This window comes from Panthera tigris, chromosome D3, assembly GCF_018350195.1.
Source record: "Panthera tigris isolate Pti1 chromosome D3, P.tigris_Pti1_mat1.1, whole genome shotgun sequence".
Classification (NCBI taxonomy): domain Eukaryota; kingdom Metazoa; phylum Chordata; class Mammalia; order Carnivora; family Felidae; genus Panthera; species Panthera tigris.
The window spans coordinates 57,817,291-57,840,902 of record NC_056671.1 but is presented as its reverse complement, the minus strand read 5'-3'; the positions used below and the strand labels follow the sequence as shown (position 1 = coordinate 57,840,902).

General features: G+C 35.5%; 1 protein-coding gene across 13 annotated transcripts in view; it reads right to left on the bottom strand.

Moving 5' to 3' along the window:
* Window positions 1–23,612, bottom strand: part of KIAA1328 (KIAA1328 ortholog) — a 343,523-nt gene that overhangs the window by 235,431 nt on the left and 84,480 nt on the right. The window contains exons 1-3 of one of the 13 annotated variants that reach the window (XM_042963024.1): window positions 12,175–12,271; window positions 11,335–11,469; window positions 10,379–10,541 (exon numbers count right to left, since the gene is read on the bottom strand). The exons of 9 other annotated variants lie outside the window; for them this stretch is intronic. In XM_042963024.1, the coding sequence (XP_042818958.1) occupies window positions 10,379–10,468 (90 nt within the window). In that variant the 5' untranslated portion in view covers window positions 10,469–10,541; window positions 11,335–11,469; window positions 12,175–12,271. Of the gene's footprint in view, window positions 1–10,378; window positions 10,542–11,334; window positions 12,276–23,612 lie in introns of those variants that run through there. 3 more of the 13 variants (XM_042963025.1, XM_042963023.1, XM_042963026.1) reach the window with 3 other exon arrangements.

Below are 23,612 nucleotides of genomic sequence, written 5' to 3'. Positions count from 1 at the left end.
ATGTAAAGATGCCAATGGGCCATGATGCCTGTACCCAGTGAGCAGTCTGTGCAGCACTGCACCAAATCCTGACAGGACTTAGGGAAGTAAATTGGTTTTGGCAGCATTTCTAGGGATGCCTCCTGGAATAAAATTTGGGAATGTTATATTTCTAGGAAATGGTAGAGGATTTAAAAATGCACAGATTTATCAATCAAAATGCCAGTGAAATCTCCCTTTTAATAAGTAGTAGGAGTCACGATGATGTAGCTGAAAACATTCATTCCCCAGAATACAGACATAACCCCTCAGCTATATGTTCCGATGTCTATCGTACACAAGAGATCGATTAGAAATGAAATGCAAGCTCCACTGGGTGGCACAAGACTAAGCCACTGGAGAGTTACTTACTCCTAAAAATTATTTTGCCTTTTGTTTTCTCATTTAAAAAAATATATTTAGATTACAAAATTAAAACAAATAAAAGTAACACTGCATAATTTAGCTGTCGTTTTCTACCAAATTGCTTATAACCGTAACCATAAAATGATAATAATCTACCATATGTGCAGCTGCAACACTAAGAAAAGCACTGGTCAGTGCTATTGCGAAACATGAACCTACTACTCCCCCTGGTGCCTGTGCAACTGAATTGCAATAAAATAAAAAGTTTCATTTCTCCAAGTGGGAAATTTCACATATGGTCAGTTCTGCTATAACATTTGTTTTGAAAACATATAAAATTTTAAGTGCATTTGATATATTGGAAATAATCTGAGCACAAGGTGAATATTACCCATGAGAAACACTAAATACAGGCAAAAAACAGCACCCAGCTGACCCCAGCCCAGTATGAATACACAAAACACACCCAAAGGCCACACACGTCAGACATCTACTAGCTAGGTGTTGCTAGGGGCCACACCCCCCTGCAGCTAGTGTTACAACTTTCCATCCAATCTCCTCAACCCTTCTCCTATATTTAATAGTAACTCACAAGCTGCTACCCTTTCCATGTCTACTTACACAAGCATATTGCAGGTATTTTCAAGGTAAAGTACTGTATTGTAGTATTTATGCATATCTTAATTTCTTAATATATATAAAACTGTGCTATCATTTTTATTGGTTCCATTTTTATAAAAATGTTTCATTGATGAAGTTTTTGAGTGTACAGTCATTTTTCCCATAAGTCCTGTGGGGTTTTTTGGGGAATGATTTTGCATAGTGTAATGACTTTTAAGAATGCATAGGACTGCTACAGCAGAACTAACTGTATAATAAATAGTAAAACCTAAAATTCTCTACTATATTTGTGTATAAGGCAAGAGTAATTATAAATAATTATGTAATTTTGTAACTTAAAAGTATGTTTTATGTATCTACTTCCATGAGAATATTACTCTGTTTTTAGAACGGCTCCACCCTCAGTTATAGACCTTTATAAAAATTCAGGAGGGAAAAAATACATATATATACATATATATATATATATATATATATATATATATACACATATATATGTGTGTGTGTATATATATATATATATATATGTATATATATGTGTATATGTGTATATATATGTGTGTATATATATATATATATATATGTATATAGCTACCTTTCCCATTCAAGCTATTAATCATACCAAATAATTTGTGCCCCTGCTCTAATCTGACAACCAAATTCTTCCCAGAAGTCTGAAGTGAGCAAAGGTCCAAGTGACTCAAAAAAACACCTTGTTTTGCATTCATGTCATTCAAAACTTGAATAAGCCAAAAAGTTACATAAGAAAAATAAGCAATCCATTAAGGAGCCCAGGGTTCAAGGGAACACAAACATCCCAGAGAGATGCTGTCATCAAGATAAATGCAGTCTTCTTACAGGTTTTCCATACCAGCACTGTGTTTAGATAAGGGGAAGCCAGGATAAAACCTTCAGGAATTCACAATCCTTCACTTAGTTAACACTCTTGCTTACGACTAATATTTTACAATCACAGCAAGTTTCAGCAAGTGCATCCCTTCCTTATCAGAGTATATCTCAACAGCTGCAGTTGGTCTACACTGGGTTTCACTTTTCCACATTATCAACCTGCTGTATATAGAGAAAAACTTGCTGTTAGGCAGGAAGTCTAATAGTGTGGTCCATGGACACCAGCATCAGTATCACCTGGGACCTTACAAGTATTGCAAAATCCTGGGTCCCTTTCCAGATATGGATATCAGGGTCTACACTTTATTAAGCTGCCCGGGTGACGAATGTACATATTAAAGTCTGAGAACCACTGATCTAAACTACTGCAAGGAAGTTCCAGGCTCCATTTCTGCCCATCTTGCACTTCTACAGAGTTAAGAAAAATAGCTTTCCTGCCACCAAAGTCATGGCTCTTTTATAGCAAATTAATCAGAATTTTTTTTTTAAATATTTGCTGCTATTTTGTTAGTTTTTCTAACCTTGTTAGAACACAATCTGTTTGGATCACAATAAATAAGGATGGATAAAATGGATCACAAGAGGTATGTGGGATAAAACTGATTAAATATGACTAAATATTAATTCCTCAAAAGGCAAAATTTCATATATAAGTATATATAAAATTTAAAACATGTTTTTTCACATATAGATGCAAAACAGCAGACATCTGTGCAACAGAAACCTTAGCAATTCATGTTTATGTTACATGCCTAGGACGTATTTCATTAATTCAAGAAACATTTTTAAAAACTAGAGAGAGTTGGTATTTTCTTCTTCAATTGGACATAACACCTGAGTGTCCTGGTTACAATGAATTAAAAATTATAGAAAAAAAGGTTTAATGATGACAGCTTTATAAGATTTGGTATGACGGGACTATACACCTCATTAGAACATGCATATTGTCGTAAACTTTTAAATGCCAAACACCCAGAAATTCTCTAGTAACATGACCCTTATTCTCTCAAGCTATCTTCCCTGATCTCTTAACATGCACACACAGAGCATATACTTAACAGACTAGCCTGGCTGCTCTATTAGGACAGGGAGCTGCACAGGTGCTGAGGGATACACCCTGCACTCTCTTTTTTGTGGGTGTGCTTTATATAATTAAAATATGTTTGATGTATAACCCTGTGTAAATTTTTTTATTGAAATATATTTGACATCTTATGCTCTGTCAGTTTAAGGTGTACAGCATGTTAACTTGATACATTCATATACTGCACCTCTATCACATCACATAATTATCATTACTAATTTGTGGGGGGAATAATTAAGATCTAGTCTCTTAGCAAGTTTGGTGATTATAATATCATGCTGTTGTCTATATTCACTGTTCATTAGATCTCCAGGACTTATGCATCTACTAGTTCTAAGTTTTCCTATCTCTTTGGTCTGTTTCTTACAAGTGGTTCTGTGTATGCTGCAGAATCCTTAGAAAGGATGAGCGCTCCCCCCAAAAAAATCCCATATACAACAATAACAACAAAAGCAATGAAACAAAGTCTAAGAGCAACCTAACCCAACCTAAACCAAGCCCCAAATCCCCACTCATGAACTACATGGTTCCAGATACCATCAGGTATGAGATGGCCATATGCTATCTGGGATGGCCAAGATGGCATTATCTGGGCAGCTTTTCATGAAAGAGGAAAACACCCTTTTCCTTAAGGTATAAACTGAAAAGCCTTACCAAAAGAGCTCCAGATTTGCTGTTTTATTAAATTACTTCAGGTATGGGTAAATGGGGAAAGGAAAAAAGGGAAGAAAAGTGTAGAGTAAAGGAAAATAACAACGAGGAAGAAAATACGTATCCTCAGGTAAAAAGACTGACCGAAAAGATTAGAAACAAAAATGCAAAAATAAATTTCTTACTTCACTACTTTTCCTTTACTCAGAAAGCTAAAAATACAAAATCTTGAATTGAAATGTTGAAATTCTGAACACAAGTATTCAAGATCAGAATCAGCAAGACAGGAAAAACAAAATCAACAACTGTGTTGGGTGATAAAAGCACAAAAATAGAGATGAGGACATAAAAGGGAGACCTGTTTTGATCTAGAGATCTTATTTTGGGTAGATGATTTCCGCCCAAACTTTGCCAAACTTCTTCCTCTAAAGTGCCAGATACTGTTTCAGTCTTCTGGGTCATATAGTCTCCTGCAAACTCTGTCACTGCAATGCAAAAGTAGCCATAGACAATATATAACCAAACAAGCATGACTTTGTTCCAGTAAAACTCTATTTACAAAAGTAGGCAGTATACTGGATTTGTAGGCTGTACTTTGCAACCTCTGTTATAGCCTAGCTGAGAGCTAGAAAGACTATGGCTGTACCTTTCCTGGGGTTTTATGAAAAATAGATTTAAACGATGATGAGTGAGAATCATTTGACCTTCAGCAAGAAAGTGGTCTCTAAGAGCACTGTGACTGGTTTTAAGGGAGATTAGCTCTTTGAAAACTAACCTCGACTAATTTTTAAATAAAAGCTCATATTATTACACAGCTTATTTTATCATATTGCAATGACATATAATTTTCCTCTCTAAGCTTCATCCTTGTTACTATCATTGACTTTTAAACAAAGAAACAATTCTCCACTGGAAGTGCTACCCAGGTCAATTAAGCAAGAAAAAGAAATAAAAGGCATCCAAATAAGAAAGGAAGAAGTAAACTGTCTCTATTTGCAGATAACATATATAACTATATATAACTATATACATAGCTATATACATGTAGTTATATATATGCCTATAAATTCCACTAAAACACTGTCTGAATAAACAAATTCAGTAAAGTTGAAGAATAAAAAAGTCATATATAAAAATCAGTTGCACTTCTAAACACCAACAAGAAACTATCAGAAAGATAAGTAAAACAGTCTCATTTCTGTAGCATCAAAAATAAAATATTTAAATATTTAGAAATAAATATAACCAAGGTGAAAAATATGTACACTGAAAACTGTAAGACAGTGATGAAAGAAATTGAAGAGAACACAAATAAATGGAAAGATATTGTGAAAATGCCCTTAACAGCCAAAACAATCTTGAAAAAGAACAAAGCTGGAGGCAGCATATTCCCTGATTTCAAACTGTGTTACAAAGCTATAGTAATCAAAACAGTATGGAATTGGCATAAAAACAGACACATAGATCTATGAAACAGAATAGAGAGCCCAGAAATAAACCCACACACATATGGTTGATTAATTTATGACAAAGGAGCCAAGGATATAAGGATATACAATGGGGAAAGGACAGCCTTTTCAATAAATGGTGATGGGAAGCTGGATAGCCACATGCAAAAGAAAGAAACTGAACCACCACCTTATACCTTACACAAAAGTCAACTCAAAATGGATTAAAGACTTGAATATAAGACCTAAGACCCTAAAACTCTTACAAGAAAATATAGGGGGTGAGCAACTTGACAGCCAGTCTTGGTGATAATGTTTTGGATTGAACATCAAAAGCAACGGTAATAAAAGCAAAAAATAAACAAGTGGGATTACATCAAACTAAAAAGCTTCTGCACAGCAAAAGAAATAATCAACAAAATAAAAAGGCACCTATGGAATGAAAGAAAATATTTGGAATTTGAAACTCCAATCTCATAGCAAGGTTTCATCTAATTCTAGAAGCAAAAAGCACATAAATATGGAGAACCTCAATTGTGTTTCTTTGTTTCTTACCTCAGTGCAAATTTGCTGTTCCCATATGTGCTGCTGAATTTTGTTTCTCTTTCAGAGCTTTAGGTAATTATAGTAAATGCCAGTTACAGAAATACTTAAATAAAATATCAAACTTCCAATGCAAATCAAAGGATTGATCATTGCAAATGTTCATGGTCACTGAGGTGGTCTGTGTCATAAATACAATAAAAATATCATCATATGCTTACTTTCAATAAAAACTTACTTCTTTTGTTCATATTATATATTTTTTCCTCTATGCTCCATTGAAGATGTAAAATAAACTGACAGAGGAGGTTGAATCACAGATAGAATGTAGGAAAATAGGCTATTACATTTAAGTGCACATGGCTTAAATCTTTTATAACTGATTTTGTTAAATTATACATCACACTTTCTGTGTAACATAATATGCAAGGTGAAATTCTATGGAGCAAAAAACATTCTTATGGAGAATATATAACAAGTATAAATAAAATGTTAAATGTTAAAACAAAACTAACATTTAAGAAAATAAAATAGCTAGACTATTTTGGTAATCCTCAAAAATTTACACTGTAGCATATATTCCCTAGAGCAAAGAACAGCAAAAACATCACAAAATAGCAAATTACTGACTACTTTGTTTCTGGATTAAAATAAAAGCTGGAAAATAAATTAATATTTCACAATTCTAAAAGTCAGAAAAAAACAAATCTTCAAATATGTGCTTGGGCAGAGTTATCTCAAGAGTGAGGCAACTAGAATGAGAAATCCTCACCACTCGCAAAGACAAAGGTCAGGATGCCTTGAACTATCTTCGTAAATACAACTCCTCCTTGAAGACTTCTTTATTGTTTGGAGATTTTGCCCATTTGTTTTTTCAAATGTTGGGTCAAAGGAAGAGAAATCCATGGTACCAACCTCCATGATAGCCCTAACTTGGGGGATAAATGCTACCAATGGAGAAATATACTAGATGGCATAAACATAAAGACATTATTACGCAGCAGAGCCTGGTAACTATGGCAAAGTGTAGGGCACTGTCCTGGGACATTTTTCTTTTTTCTTTTTTTTTTTTTTTTTTTAACTTTAACACTCACAATTATTGTGGGTTGCTATGGAATTATGTGGAATTGTTATAGCATCTAAGCTACACCATAATATTCTGATTAATTTTGAATAGCATACTCTTTATTCATCTTGTATTTAAAGTAGAAAAAGAATTAAGGCAAAAATGAGTCACCATTGCTTTGATCTGATTTCATCCAAAAGTAGAACACTAACTAGAAAGTGGATTCTACAACTAAGTGCCGAGCACGGCAGGAGACCCATTTTTCTAACACTACAGAATCAAAGCATCTTGATGCACAACTAACTACATCACACAGCACCCTTTATACCATCTCTCTGTGGTATGCAAAATGCCTATTAAAGAATATGTTCCACTCATTTCAGCATTGCTGCTTTTATTTTTTAAATTATTTTTAAAACTACTAGTTTAAATGGTTTTTAAAACTACCACTACTTTAATTTTTTTAATGTTTATTTATTTGTGAGAGAGAGACAGACAGACAGAGTGTGGGTGGGGGAGGGGCAGAGAGAGAGGGAGGCACAGAATCTGAAGCAGGCTCCAGGCTCTGAGCTGTCAGCACAGAGCCTGATGTGGGGCTCGAACTCACGAACTGTGAGATCATGATCTGAGCTGAAGTCAGAAGCTTAACCGACTGAGCCACCCAGGCACCCCTACTTTAAATTATATTTAAACTAATACTATTAGATTCACAATGAGAAAAGGCAGTTCTACAGGTGAATTATTTCTTCTTAGAACTATTTAACTCATGTGTAAAAGATACATCACGGTTAGAAGGGAGATCCACCCTGCCTAGAATGTAGAAAGTCTCTAGAGAATGTCGCTCCCACACTAACAATGAGAAAGAGCCAGACAATCTCTAGGATATAGCTTTTGTGGGCCCATAAAAGTTTAGGTCACAAGACAATCAGGTGAACTGAATTCTAAGAGGTAACAAACCTCTCTAAGGAGACACAGGATACAGAGGATACACACAGAATACACAGGATACAGAGACACAGAGCCCAGAGGAAGCAGTGGTCATCATAAAAGGCAGAGAGGAAGAAAACACCTAACAATTGTAGCAAGTTATTAAAGGCTGCGTGTGGGCTAGTGTGATAGTTTACACATTTCTGGGAACATCAGAGACAAGAAGAGTAGGCACTAACTCACTTATAAGAAGGCTTATAAGAAATAATAACAGAGCTAGAGACCTAAGAGAATCCCATTAGTGGTGCAAACTGCTCACTTCTTGGATCCTTCTCTCATGGAAAGCAAAAGCTAGAAGCTTCTACAAGAAAGAAGGTCAGGAAACATTCCCAGGGACTAGGAACACTAGGAAAAGCCTGCCAGTACCCCAGAATCCACACCAAGTACAAGGTAGCAGAAGGCCACCACTGGAGACACTGAAGAGTGTGGTGCAGCAAGGAGAACTACAGTAAAAATAAAACCCACATCCAATTCAACTACTGGTGGGAATGACTCAAAGTGCACACTAGTTGCCTGCCTGACAGAGGAGAGAGGTGCCCAAGTCCGATGTAAATACTATTTATTGCAGTCTCTACTGTTCTTTAACACACAGTGTCTAAGTAAGAAATAAAGAATCCCTTTTGATGACCTTACCAACAGACTGGATACAGCACAGGAAACAAGCAACTTGAAAATAAGGCAGCAGAAATTATCTGAAATGAAACACAAAGAAGATAAAAAGAACAAAGCATCCCCTATCTGTAGAGCCACATCAAACATGTATGATCAGAATCCCAGAGAGAGATTAAGAGAGAGAAGGGAGATGGAAGGAATATCCGAAGAGAAAACAAGTAAGAATTTTGCAAAATTAATGAAACACAGCAAACCATGGGCAAAGAAGCTCAAAGAACTCCAAGCAGGATACACACACACACACACACACACACACACACACACACACACACACTCCTAGACTTATCGTAGTCAAACTGCTGAAAGCGAAAGCCAAAGAGAAAATCTTAAAGACAGCAGGAAAAAAAGCAAAAACATTTTTTAAAGTACTGAAACAAAAGCATATTACAATAGCAACAATTTCACATTTGTCACCTGATAATTACAAATAATAAAAACAGGTATAACTAACACTTACTGAGCACTTGTTACATGTGAGGCACTGTTCCTAAGTATCACAAAAACCTTATGAAGTACAATTAACATTTTATTTTACAGATGAAGAAGCTGAGACACAAAGAGGTTGAGTATATTGCTCAGGATCACAGTTAGAATCTGTGGGACCAGGGTTCAAACCAGGAGTGTGGCACCATGGTCCCTACTCTTAATCCCTACGCCCTTCTGTTTTGGTCAAGACTTTTATTTCCATCGCACTAGGGTACCACAAACAACAATAATTAACATGCCACCTCCATCACCATACTCGGCCTGCCCCATCTGTGCTCCTAAAAGAGAAAGCAACACCACTGTAAGAACAGAAACTTCCTCTGGCACTACTGGGTTGGCAGTGCATGGTATGTCATTTTTACAACTCTTTCTGAATTAGATAAATATTTCTAAGCAACAAAAAATCTAACTGTATCAGGTGAATATATTTTTGTGCTGAATTACACCTATTGTTCTTACGAGGGCACTCCCACTGAGAACCACTTCTCTCCTTTCTCTCCTTAAAGCACAGTGAACATAATCACATTACAGAAAAAGTTATTACTACTCTAAATGGTCTCTGCTCACAGCAGGCAGTCTCCAGGCTACAGTTTTGTCACAGTGTTATGATTAATTAATTTATTTTTAATAAGTGTTTTATTTTAGAATAACTTCAGATTTACAGAGAAGTTGCAAAGCTACTACAGAGAGCTCCCACAGACCTCTCATCCAGCTTTCCCTATTGTTAATACTTGACATTCCCATGGTACATTTGTCACACCCAGGACACCAACGCCGTTACGCTGCTATTAACCCCAGTCCAGACTTGGTTCAGATTTCACGAATTTTCCATTACGGTCCCTTTTCTGTTTCACAGTCCAGGTGGCAGCGCATTCAGTTACTCTGTCAGTGTCCTCTGGCCTGTGACGCTTTCTCAGTCTTTCCTTGTTATTCATGACCTTGATAATTTAGAGGAATACCGTCCAGTATTTTTGTAGCATCCTTCTCCATTTAAGCTTGCCTGGTGTTTTTCTCAGGCCTAGAGCGGGCTGTGGATTTTTGAAGAGAACACCACGGAGGTGCCACTGTCATCTCCTCACAGCAGGGGCACGTGACAGCCACAAGACACCGCTGACACGAAGCCTGATCATTCGGTGAAGGTGGCGTGTACCAGGTTTCTCTGCTGTAAAGTCATTATCTTTCCCTCTCCACATGCTATTCTTTCAGTGTAAATAACTAAATATGGCCCACTCTCAGGAGTGGAGATTGAGAGTGAAACTCCATCTTCTGAAAGGATAAATATGTATGTTTATTACCTGAATTTCTTCCATAAGAAAGAGTTGTCTCTTCTCCCTGATTTAACTAATTTATGTTGACGCTGTTGTTTAATATTAGGTGGACGCAAAAGGGTCACGTAAATGTTTGTTGCTGAGATTTCACTCTCTCAAAGACAATAAACAAGTCCCTAGCCCACTCTTCAGCCCCACTTGACTGAAAAGAAACAAATTTAAAGCATCTCAGTTGAGTAAACAATTTTGCCCAACGTACCTGCATAAAAGTAACCTTAGGAAAAGAAGCAAAGTTCATCCAAGGTATACTGTGAATGGAGGAACGTGGAACAGGACTTGGTCTTCGCATGTTCAACCAAAGTGTCTCTCTCTGTCTCTGTCTCTGTCTGTCTCTCTCTCCATCCCTCTCCTCCTACCTCCCTCTGAAGTAGAAGGTGAGTGGTATGGAAGGAAGAAAACAAAATGAGTGAAATTAATGTTCTCCTTTCCTATTAGTAACACAAAGATGCCTGGTACTGTCATCTGCTATTAGAAATAACATCTCTAGGGGCCATGGAAGACATGATAACCAGATATGTTAAAAGACTTTCCAATTATTCTTGGTTAGGCTATAAATAATTTCTCATTTCCCAGATAATCTGTCCCCCATCCAATCAGCTCCCATGAAACTGAACCCCTTGAGCAGGGAGCTCACCTCATTAATTAGTTTGAACACATCTAAGGAACAGAGATCTATTTGTGCAGTACAAAAAAGGCCCCAAACTTATTTAATGTATTCTAGATCTACGCAGGAAGAAGGTATGTAACTCATGGCCTATAAAACACAGTATTCTATTTCTTTCCCTCATCTGGCCCAGCTCCTCCTCTTTCTTGGCTCATACCTCCACTGTTCATACAACTGTAATGTGTCCTCTGTAATCCCAATATTCTACCAAGATATGTCTTTATGTCTTTTGTCTTTAAAATCCTCTCTCCTGTTTGCTTATAGATTTCACTTAAAAGTAACCATAAGTCTCTAAACTTGAAGAAAAACTTTAGATTTTAAAAAGTACTTTTCTCTTATTCTCTCACTTGACTTTTATAATAATAAAAACACCATGGTGTGTTATCATCTTACAAATAAGTAAGGGTCACTGACATGACTGAAGGCCATATCAGTTCTGGCACTCCCGAGGACCCTTTACAGATTCAACACAAATGAAGGTCTGAATTCACCTGGTAGTTCAGCAAATCGCAGTTCCTAAAGGTTCCCAATGACTTCTGTTCCATAAATCCAATATGTACTTTATGATCCTCTTATATGACTTCTCCGGATCCGTGACTTCCTTGAAGTACTATCTTCCTTCAGCTCTTTTGGCACAATTCTTTATTAATACTATTCCTTTTTTCCTAGCTATTCTTTCTCCTCCTCCTCCTTCTAAGGCCCTATCTTTCTACACTTAATAAATGTTAGGGTCTGTCTGTAGCTTTTCTCTTTCTGTGTTACACATTTTTCCTGGGCAATGTCATCCAAACTTTAAGCTTCACAAACCAATTATACTCTGGCGATTCCCAGAAACACATATTTGGTCCTGAATTTTATTCTCACCTCCAGACTCTATTAAATTGAGCCTATCTCCAAAGCGAATGTAGCCAAAACCAGTCACAATCCTTTTCTCTTTTTAAAACCTGCGTTTCCCCATTTATGTCCTATACCATCTACTTAAATGACCAATCCAGAAATGACAGCCATCTAGATGCTGTTCGCTCCCACAACAAATCCTCAGACCTATCTCTAAACAGTTTTCAAGTCTGCCTTCATTCTATCCTCATGACCTCTGATTTAGCTCAGTCTTCAGCATCTTTCTCATCTGGACTGCTGATCTACTATACAATAAGCTTCTGAACACTAATTTCACCCTTTCAATCCACTTTTTGTCTTGCTGCTACAAAGATTCTTTAAAAACACTAATCAGATCAATTCATCAGCCCCTATCTTCAACAATCAAAGCTAAACACTCCTTACCCCCACCCCCCCAACCGCAGCCGGCTCAAATCTCACAGGGTGAGTCCAACCTCTTTGCCATGATTTGAACTAAGCTTACTCTTGCAGCATCATTTCCTTCCACCTGGCCTTTGCAACTTCCATGTCAATACTGCAACCTACACTCGCAGTAAATCAGATTCCTAAAGTTTCCTAAACACATTATGACAATGTTGTCCAACAGAACTTTCTGTGATGATGTAAATGTTCTATGCCCATTCTATACAATACCAGTCATAGATGGGTAATTGGGAACTTAAAAGTTGGCAAATGTGACTAAGGTACTAAAGTTTTTATTTTATTCAATTCTAATTAATTTAAATTTAAATTTAAAATGTCACATGTAGTCGCTAGTGGCTACCATATTAAACAATGCAGCTCTATGCTCTCTGCATCTTGAAATATGTCCCCCTGTCTAGAATGTTCCTTTCTTTACCCTTTACTCACTGGCATGCGTATCTACATTTATTACTTTGAATTCTTCTATAAGAAAGAGTTATCTCCTCTCCCTGATTTGACTAATTTATGATAAAGCTATTGTTTAATATGAGGTGGGCACAAAAGGGTCACGTAAATGAATTTTCTATTCATCTTTCAAGTCTCAACTCATGACTATTTTATATAAAGTCTTCTTTGCCCCCATCAACTCCTACAACAGCTTATACATAAGGGAAAAAAAAGTTACCATTTATCATATTGTGGTCATTCTTTCAAGAAATATTTACCGAGGGTCTATTATCTATTAAATGTTGTCCAAGCCACTGATTCACAAAGAGGAAGTCACAATTTTGTAATAAGAAATTTATTACTTATTAGGACAGCCATTGTGCATGAGGTGCTACCTGGAAGTATCTACCTAGACTGTTCTCTGAACAATGTTTTATATCTTGATGCTTTTTCATATGCTTTCCCTTTTGTCTGGCACTCCCTTATTTGCCTTCAGTACTTGATTAATTCTTCTGTGGTTTATGATTCAGAGCTAAAGTCACTTCCTCTGAGAAGTCTTCCTTGATCCTTGGTTAACCTCTCCTCTGTGCTCTGAACTCTTACTCTACAAATATCTCTATCATACACTTATCATTCCGCATCATAAATATCTGGTTTGTTCCCCCATACAGTGTGTAAGCCAGTGCCTAGTATAAAGCTGGCACTCAAAAACAGTTTGCAAAATATGTGTTATATAATAAACAATAGAGATTATCAATTAACATTATTCTTTGATTTCTGTCAATAATATACATACAACTGTGACTTTTTACCTAAGCCTTATAAGCAAATTCATATTCTGAAAGACCTATATGCAAGTCAAAATGAGCACATCTAAACCTTATTTAACTTATCCAAGAAACTACCTGAGCCTTGTCCTGAGTCCCTGCCTCTTCAGGGGACCAATACCTACAAGGAAAAAAAAGGTTTTAAACATTTTGAAACCAGGTAGAATAATGTTACAATGGTTCACTTTTACTCAAAACACTATAATCCCCTACTGCTAGTAATCATGCGCTATCTCTCCTCTTAAATCAAACTAAACAACTTAAGAATTATGTGATGGGAATTTTATAATTTAGAAATAAAATAAAATAAATGACAACAAAACAACAGAAAAAATTCCATAGGGGTAATAAAAGTGTCCCATCAAAAAAAAAAAAAAAAAAAAAAAAAAAAAAGGATTTGTTGCACTGAACTATTAAAGTTCTATACATGTATGAAAATAAAGAATCCTAAATCAGCCTAAAATCAGCCTAAAATGATTTAGAGTTATACTTCTAAAAGTTTTTTTTTTTTTAAGTTTATTTATTTTGAGAGAGAAAGAGAACATGAGTAGCGGTGGGGTGGAGAGAGAGAGAGAGAGAGAGAGAGAGAGAGAGAGAGAGAGAGAGAGAGAATCCCAAGCAGGCTCCACACTGTCAGCATGGAGCCCGATGTGGGGCTTGAACTCATGAACCATGAGATCATGATCTGAGCTGAAATCAAGAGTTGGATGCTTAACCAACTGAGCCACCCAGGTGCCCCTACACTTCTACTTCTAACTTGTAATCTTGCTTCAAATTTTAAGTGGAAAAGTATAATCTTCCTATTTAAGCATGAGGGTAAATACTTTGTAAATGCCCTAAAACAGGTTGATGAAATTCTATTCTATTTCTGGTTGCTAGAGAAAGTTGTAAGGAAGGGATATTACATTTTGTCATTGTTTTTCATCTTTTGAGATAATCGCATAATTTTTTTTTTGTATCAGTTAATATGGTGAATTACACTAACTGATTTTGAATGTTAAACCAATCTTGCATTTTAGAAAAATTTTGGTCGTGATATATGATGGACTTTTATATTTTTGGATTTGATTTGCAAATATTCTGTTGAGAATTACTGCATCTATATTAACAAGGGATACTGGATTGCAATTTATTTTTCTTGTAGTATCTTTGGCAGGTTTTGCTATTAGGATATGCACGTAATGAGTTATCTGTTCCTTTTCAATTTTCAGAAACAGTTTGTGTAGGACTATGTGCAAGATGGAGGCCTGATTCACTTAAAACTCGCACATTTCCAGAAGAGCCTGATTTTCTGACTGGCCCTTAGCTAGCTCTTGGGAACTGAAATCTTAGAATATACCAATAAAAACTGTTTTGCACATGTGAACTGCACTTACCAATCTATCTGTCTACATACTTTGTGCAAGCAAGGTGAACACCTGCTTTTTGTAACTATAGTTGGCCATGCAGGCAGTATGTGACTGATCCCTAGTAAAAACCCTCAATTATTAGGCTCAAGAAAGTTTCTCTGTTAGACAACATTTACACGTATTGCTGTAATTCACTGCTGGTAAATTAAGTGCATCCTCTGGGACACCAATGGGTGAGGACTCTTGGAAACTGATATCTGTTTTTTTCCATACTTTGTCTATAGGACCTCTTTCTCTTTTGTTGATTTTGCTGCATATCCTTTTGTTGTTAAAAAAAAAATGTAGCCATGAGTAAAATGATTTCTGAGTCCTGTGGATCCTTCTAGCTAATCACTATCCCTGGAGATAGTCCTGGGGAGCCCCAACTCAGTGTGACACTGGGGACCATCAGTGAAGACCAGTATTATTTTTACTTAAATGATTGGCATTATTCACCAATGGAGCCATCTGGGGTTGAAATTTTCTTTGAGGAAAGTTTTTTGTTTCTCCCTTAATTAACAGACTTTATTTGTTAGAGCAATTTTACATTTATAGAAAATTTGAGCATAAAGCATAGAGAGCTCCTGTATAGCATTGCCCCCCAACATCTCTCCCTATTGTTAATAACATGCACTAGTGTGGTACAGTTTTTACAATTCATGAGTGAATCTTGAAACATTATCACTAAGGTTGATAGTTTACATTAGGGTTCACTCTGTGTTGTACAGGTCCGTGGGATTTGACAAATGCATAACATCAAGTACCCACCATTACAATATCATACAGAATTATTTCACTGCCCTAAAAATGTGCTCAGAGCGCCTAGTGGCTCAGTCAGCTAAGCATGCATCTCTTGATTTTGGCTCAGGTCAGGATCTCATGGTGTGTGAGTTCGAGTCCCACATCGGGCTCTGCACTGACAGTGTGGACCCTGCTTAGAATTCTCTCTCTCCTTCTCTCTCTGCCTTTCCCCTGCTCTCTCTCTCTCTCAAAATAAATAAATAAGGATTTTAAAAAATCCCCTTTGCTCTACCTATTCACCTTCTCCTCTTTCCTTCACTCCAAGTCTGCTGGCAACCACAAATCTTTTTACTATCTCTATAGTTTTGCCTTTTCCAGAACTCATGTACTTGGACTCAGACAGTACGAAGCCTCTACAGATTGCCTTCTCACTTAGCAGTATTTATTTAAAGTTCCTCAATGTCTTTCTAAGGCCTGATAGCTCCTTTATCACTGAATAATATTCCACAGTATGGATGTATGACAATTTGTTCATCCATTCACCTATTAAAGGACATCTTCATTGCTTTCAGATTGTGGCAATTATGAATAAAGCTGTTATAAAAATTTGTGCGCAGGTTTTTGTACAGATATATTCTCAGTGCATTTAGATAAATAGCAAGCGGTAGGATTGTTGAATCATATTTTAAGACTGTTTAGCTTTTTAAGAACCTGCCAAACTGTCTTCCAGAGTGGCTGCACCAGTTTGCGCTCCACCAGCAAAATTAGAGTTCCTGTTGCTCCACATCCTCATCAGCATATGGCATTGTCCGTGTTTTTTATTTTAGTCATTAAAATGTGTACAGCAGCATCTCATTGTTGTTTAAACCTGCAATTCCCTAGTAACATGTTATATTGAGCATCTTTCCATATGCTTATTTGCCATCAGTATTACCATCTTTGGTGAGGTGTCTGTTCATATCTTTTGCTCATTTTTAAAGAATTGGGTTGTTAGTTTTCTTATTATTGAGTTTTAAGAGTTCTTTGTATATTTTGGATATAAGTCCCTTACCAGAAAATGTGTTTTGCAAAGATTTTTCTCCCAGTCTATGGCCTAGCTCTTCCTTCTCCTAAGTGTTTTGCATAGAGAACTTTTCCATTTTAATAAAATCCTACTTATTAATTTTTCTTTCATGGATTGTGCTATTGGTGTTGTATCTCAAAAATCACTACCAAACTCAAGGTTAACTTGACTTTCTCCTCTCTTCTAGAAGTATTACAGTTTAGCATCTTATATTTAGGTCTATGATCCATTTGCAGTTAATTTTTAGGAAAGTGTAAAGTCTGTGTCTAGATTCATTGTTTTGTATGTGGATTATTGCATGTGGATTATCCAGTTATTCCAGTGCCATTTGTTGAAAAGAGTATCCTTTCTCCATTGAATTATATTTGCTCCTTTCTCAAAGATCAGTTCACTATATTTGTGTGGGTCTATTTCTGGGCTCTCTAATCAAGTTTTACTGATCTATTTTTTCTTTTTGCCAATATTGCACTGTCTTCATTATTTTGTTGGCCCTTGTTCATTATTTTGTTGGCCCTTCTGGCTCTTTGGCTTTTCAAATAAACCTTATAATCAGCTTACCAATAACAACAAGTAACTTGCTGGGGTTCTGATTGGGATGGCATTAAATCTACAGATCAAACTAAGAAGAACTGACAACTTCAAAATATTAAGTCTTCATATCCATGAACACAGATTATCTCTCCATTTATTTAATCCTTTGATTTCATTCACCAGAGTTTTGTAGTTTTCCTCATATAGATCTTACCCATATTTTGCTAGACTTATACCTAGTTCTGTATCTCCCTTCTTCTCTCTCTCTCTCTGTTGCTGTGAATGTAAATGATATTGTGTCTTTAATTTCAAATTCAGTTTCTCATCCCTAGTATACAGGAAAGCAACTAACTTTTGTATATTAACCTTGTATTCTGCAACCTTGACAGGATTATTTACTAGGTTCCAGGAGGTTTTGGTTATTCTTTAGGATTTTCTACAGAGACAGTTGTGTCAACTGTGAACAAAGACAGCTTTATTCTTTCTTTCCCAATATGTACCTTCAATTCCTTTTTTTTTTTTTTTTTTTGGTCTTACTGCATTAATAGGACTTTTACTAGGATGTTCCATGACAGCTTTTAACTACAAATTCAAGTTTAAAAATACATATATAGCTACTCAAATACCTATTTCTTCCAGAGTGAGCTTTGGTAGTCTATGTCTTTCAAAAAAATCTATCTCTTTCATTTAAGTTGTCATATTTACATACCTGAAGTTGTTCTTATTGTTCCTTTAACATAAAATCTGTAGAAATGAGACCTCATTCCTGATTTGGTTATTTGTCTTCTCTTTTTTTGCCTGATCATCAGTATGCCTAGAGTTTTATCAATTTTATTACCTTTTCAAAGAACCAGATTGGCTTTGTAAATTTTTCTCTATTGTTTTTTGGTTTTATGTTTCATTGACTTAACTGATCTTTATTATATTCTTTTCCTGAACACTTCATATTTCATTTGTTTTTCTTTTTCTACTTTCTCAAGGTGAAAGCTGAGGTTATTAGCTTGAAACTTTCCTTCTTTTCTAATGTAGGTGTTCAGTCCTAAAAACTTCTAAGTACTGCTTTAGTAATTTTAATATGTTTTCCAAGTAATTTTAATATGTTGGGTTTTCATTTTCATTAAGTTCAAAATACTTTGTAATTTCCACTTGAATCTCTTCTCTGACTCATGGGTACTTAGAAGTGGAAAGATAAAAGGAACTTGGTCATAAATGTCATTACTTTTTTTTCAGATATTTAAAAAAAATTTTAATGTTTATTATTTATTTTTGAGAGAGAGAAAGAGTGCGAGCAGGGGAGGGTTAGAGAGAGAGAGAGGGAAACACAGAATCCAAAGCAGACTCCAGGCTCCGAGCTGTCAGCACAGAGCCCAACATGGGGCTCGAATTCACGAACCACGAGATCACGACCTGGGCCAAAGTCAGATGCCCAACTGACTGAGCCACCCAGGCACCCCGTCATTACTTCTTGACATGGAGACAACACTATTTCTCCTAAAAAACAAGGCTAAGAATTATGTTCCAAGGCTTGGTATAGTTTCTTCCACTATAACAAAGCTTCTACATCCAAATATACATACACTTTAAACCAAGAGTGATCAAAACACCTGTACTAAATAACACTTAAAAAGTAAATAATTTGTAATAGGGGCAAATGGTTTGAGCAGGTAACATTGCAGACTAAAAGAAAGAGATAAAAGTGCAAAAATATCAGATGAGGTGTTCATCTCATCATGGGGTGGAAGAAGGGACATGACAAAAGGATATTCTTCCCAAATAAGTCACATAAAAGGTATAAGAATAAAAGTGGGAATAAGCTAAATGTCCAGCAATCAATCTGTTAAATATAGTAAAGTATACCAATAAAACTGCAATACTATGCAAACATTACAAATGGTATAATAACAAACCCAAAGCTACCAAGACACTTCTTGGGGCAGTATGTAAAATGTCTCCCAAATAATCTCTGTCATGAGAAAAACATTCCCAAACTACATAACTTGAAGGATGAAACCTGAGTATCCTCATAGGCTCATTAACTTAACATTTTTCTTCTCTATTAAATACCAGTTTACCTTGTTTAGACTTCTGTTGAGCTAAAAAAAAAAAAGTTTTCTCTTTTATAAAGGCACTCATAAATGGAAAAAAATATTACCTTTAGAGGCCCAAATGTAAACATTTTAAGATATAACCAATTCTGAAGGGCATTCGCAGGCCAGCCTACTAAATGTGAACCAATCAAAGAGCAGCCTAAGTCTTAACATGGAACCACATAGAACCACTGTGGCAAAATAAAAATTTCTCAATACCCAAATCAGAAGTACCTGTAACAAGATGTATTTTTAATGAATGATTTTCCATGATGATACTGACCCCAAATAGAAAATTTTCAATTACTGAAAACAAGCACATCAACTCCATGATTTACTTACAGAGGCAGGCCATGTTGACCACTGAGAGATGGGATTGGTGAAGGCAGGCAAACACGTTTGAACCAAATCAAAGTATGGCACCACACACAGGATAAAAAGAAAAGAAAGCAGATCCCACCTCCTTAAGAACTACATGATCAGAAGGTAAGTAGATAATTATATTCAAGACATAGCAAACAAAGACAATGGCATTGATACCCAGAAAAATCTGATAATGGTATTAAATGTTACCCCAATTTTGCTGAAATCTATGTAATCAAAAAAAAAAAAGGAAAGAAAAAGGAAGTACTATGACTTGACTAAATGATACAAATTCACTGTAAAAAAGTATTTTCAAAAATTTCCAAACCACTTATGAAATAAATAATTACTTTGACAAAAATGTGAAAAAGGTAAAATGAGTACTAGGAGTGGGTTCCTAGAATAATAATGCAACCATAACTAGGAGCTTGTAAAAATCCAGTAATTTATATGAATCTTGGAAGATTCTAATAGTGATGAGAATGGACCAGGTTAAGTCATACTAAACCTGTAAGTTGGATATCTGTCAAACTTAAGAGCAGAAATGACCTAAAGTAAAACTGTATCTAGAATTTCATTCAACCTGAACCCAACCAAAAAAATCCTCTTGTAATCATGATCATAAAAACTGTCTTTTCAAAAGCTTCTGCTTCTGCTCATAGGGGATGAATTGGGACAAAAACTGCCCTCCTGTCATTCATAATTGGAAAAATGGACAAAACATATGAAACAACTGTGTTCAGATGTTGAATAAAAGATATCACAAGATTACGCAGAGAAAAGAGAAGAAAAAGTTAGGTGAGCCCTACAATCACTCCAGCTTACTGCTTACAGGAAGTTGCTAGGCTACAGCACAGTGAGAGGTAATCCAAGCGGGAGCTGGTAGGCTTGCTGAGTTATTCAGACCCAGACTGACATATAGGGAGGCCACAGACACTAGTCTGTTCAAGGCTAGTACCACACGGGAAGGTGCTGTACAAAGAGAATGTTCAGGAGATCTGCAGAGGGATATAGTCTTTGGCTGAGTATTAATCTGCATACTCATGGAGTAAAACACCATCAAGTCAGTGAAAGAACCACCAGAAAGTAGAAGGCTGAATAAGTGCCGGAGCTTGCACATGGATTAATACAGCATTGCCATCAGAGTAGAGAAACTACATAGTACACAAGGTATTTGATAGGGTCCTCAGAGAGGTCGCACCTTAATAATGGGGCTAACTAATCCCTAGAATAAAAATTGATACAGACACATTCTAATAAAGCTTAAAAGCAAGATTCAAAAGATGAAAAATGGTTCCAAATAATTTATAGCATCTGAACAAAGACCGAAACTTTTTATAATCTACACGAAGGTAAACAAATTAAGGTTCACAAAGTAGAGGGTAAATGCTAGTCTATTTTTACAAGTTTCCTTTAACAAGAAGGAGTATAATATTAACTTTAAGTAGATTTTAGTAATTTAAAGTGCATATGGTAATCCCTAAAGCAAACACTGAACAATAAACTGGCAGAACTAAAATTCCAACAGAGGAATCAATATAATATGCTGAATATTCAACTAACACAAAATAAGGAAGGAAAAGAATCTCAGAGACAAAGCACACATATGACCAACAGTAAACCAAGAGCACAATGGAAGACCTAAATTCAACCATACCAATAATTAAATAAATGTAATAGACTCAGCATTCATGACTAAAATATAGATAGTGTCACATTAGATTAAAAAAATACCCAACTATATGATGTATTTAAGAGATGCACTGGAAATAAAAGTAACAGGTTGCAAGTATAAAGAACAGAATGAAAAAAATCACACAAACAGTATAAAGAATAGAACAGAAAGAATCACACAAACAGTAAGCATAAGAGAGTTGTTGTAACCATATTAATATAAAATAGACCTCAATAAAATAAAATAAAATAAAATTAAAATAAAATAAAATAAAATAAAATAAACCTTATCACAGATATAGAGGAAAACTTCATAATAATAAAAGAGTAAATATATCATGTACATATAACAATGATGGCAAAATACCTAGTAACACTATTTCAAATGATACAATCAAACACCTTGATCCAATTAGTATTTAAATTTAGAAAATATTACCCCTCAAATTGTAAAATACACATTTTTTTTTCCAAGAGCACACAGAATGTTCATCAAGATATACCACATATTAGGCTGTAATACAACTTTCATTAAATTTTAAAGGATAAAGTTATACAGAGTATGTTATCTAAGCATAAAGGAATTAAATTAGAAATCAACAATACCCTTCTAAATAGTTCATGTGTCAAAAAAGAAATTTCAAAAATTTCAAAAATATTTCAAACTGAATGACAATGCAAATACAGTATTTCACAATTTGTGGAATGTTGCTAAATTAGAACTTAGATGGCTATTTACATCTTTAAATGCTTATGGTAAAAATGAAGAAGGGTTTAAAAATAATAATCTCAGTTTCTGCCATAAGATGACAGAAAGTGATTAGCAAATCAAGCCCAAAGTAAGAGGAAGGAAAAAATGAATATTTAAGAGCAGAAATGAAGAAAACAAAAATCAAACATGTAAAAGAGTTAAGAATGCCAAAAGCTGACTTTTTGAAAATTGATAAAACTAATAGAACCTTTGCAAAACTAATAGAAAAGAGGAAAAACACTAATTACAAATATAAAAAATGAAAGAGAAAGTATCACTACAGTTGTGACACAAATCGAAAGGAAAATACAGGGAATTGCACTTCCTGTAATGTGAGTAGTTTGTTTTGAACCAACCTTCTCACAGTATAAAGCTCTAGACACAAAAACTCCAGATATAAAAAAACAACAATCTCAAAGCATCAGAGGTTGACCAGAAACAGGGAAAAAATGGGAGGGGAGCTGCCAACTGGAAGACCGTGTGAGCTTCCTGTTCTTATGGCTTTTTACCAAAGTGTAGGTTCCAACAGATGTAGAGCAGAATGGCTACATTTTGGAAGACTTAACTGTTGTTAAATCAGAGAAGGGAATAAAGGATGATAATGGCAGATGCAAACTGAGGAGAAATATTCCAGTAAGGAGAAAGGAAGAGCACAAATCCTATGTATTAAACTCTGCTTAAATCTCCGGGCTGACACTGGAACTAAACAGACACAGTCTCCAAGCAGCCCAGCTAGTACTAAATGAACTGAACAAAGAGTTCAGCTCCTATCCAATCTTGGAAAGGAGAATTTGGTATCTGAATCCAAGGAAAGCAAAACAAAACAAAATTCAAAAAAAACTCTTTAGAGAAATACAACAGAATACAAACACTCCACAACATGTCATTCATGACATAAAGAAGTTATTCCCAAAAGTCAATCAATAACCCATAAAGTCAGCAATGAAGACTAACACTAAAATGACCCAGATGCTGGGCTTATCCAACACAGATTTAAAAGATCTATTATTGGGGCGCCTGGGTGGCTCAGTCAGTTAAGCATCCAACTCTCGATTTTGGCTCAGGTCATGACCTCAGTATTCATGAGATCGAGCCCCACATCTGACTCTGTGCTGACAGGGCAGAGACTGTGATTTTCTCTCTCTCTTTCTCTCTCTCTCTCTCTGCCCCTCCCTCACTCTGCTCTCAAAATAAATAAACATTTAAAAAAATAAATATCTATTATAACTATGCTCATAATGAATAAACAGAAAAGAAAATCTATCGATACAGAGGAAGAGAAACTATAAGAATTACAAAATGGATATTTTAGAATTGAAAAATTCAATATGTGAAATGAAAGTTTCATTAAATGAGCTTTACAAAGCAAATTGGAGGTATCAGAAGGATGAGTCAGTGAGTTTCACGACAGATCAGTATGCATCATCTAATCTAAGTAACAGAAAGAAAAAAGATTTTAAAATTAAACAGATTCAGTGAACTTTGAGACAATATTAGGAGGTATACATACATGCAAGTGAAGTCCTAGGATAAGAAAAGTTTAGATAAAATATTTGAAAAAATGATGGCTGAAATTTTCCCACAGAGTTGAAAGATAA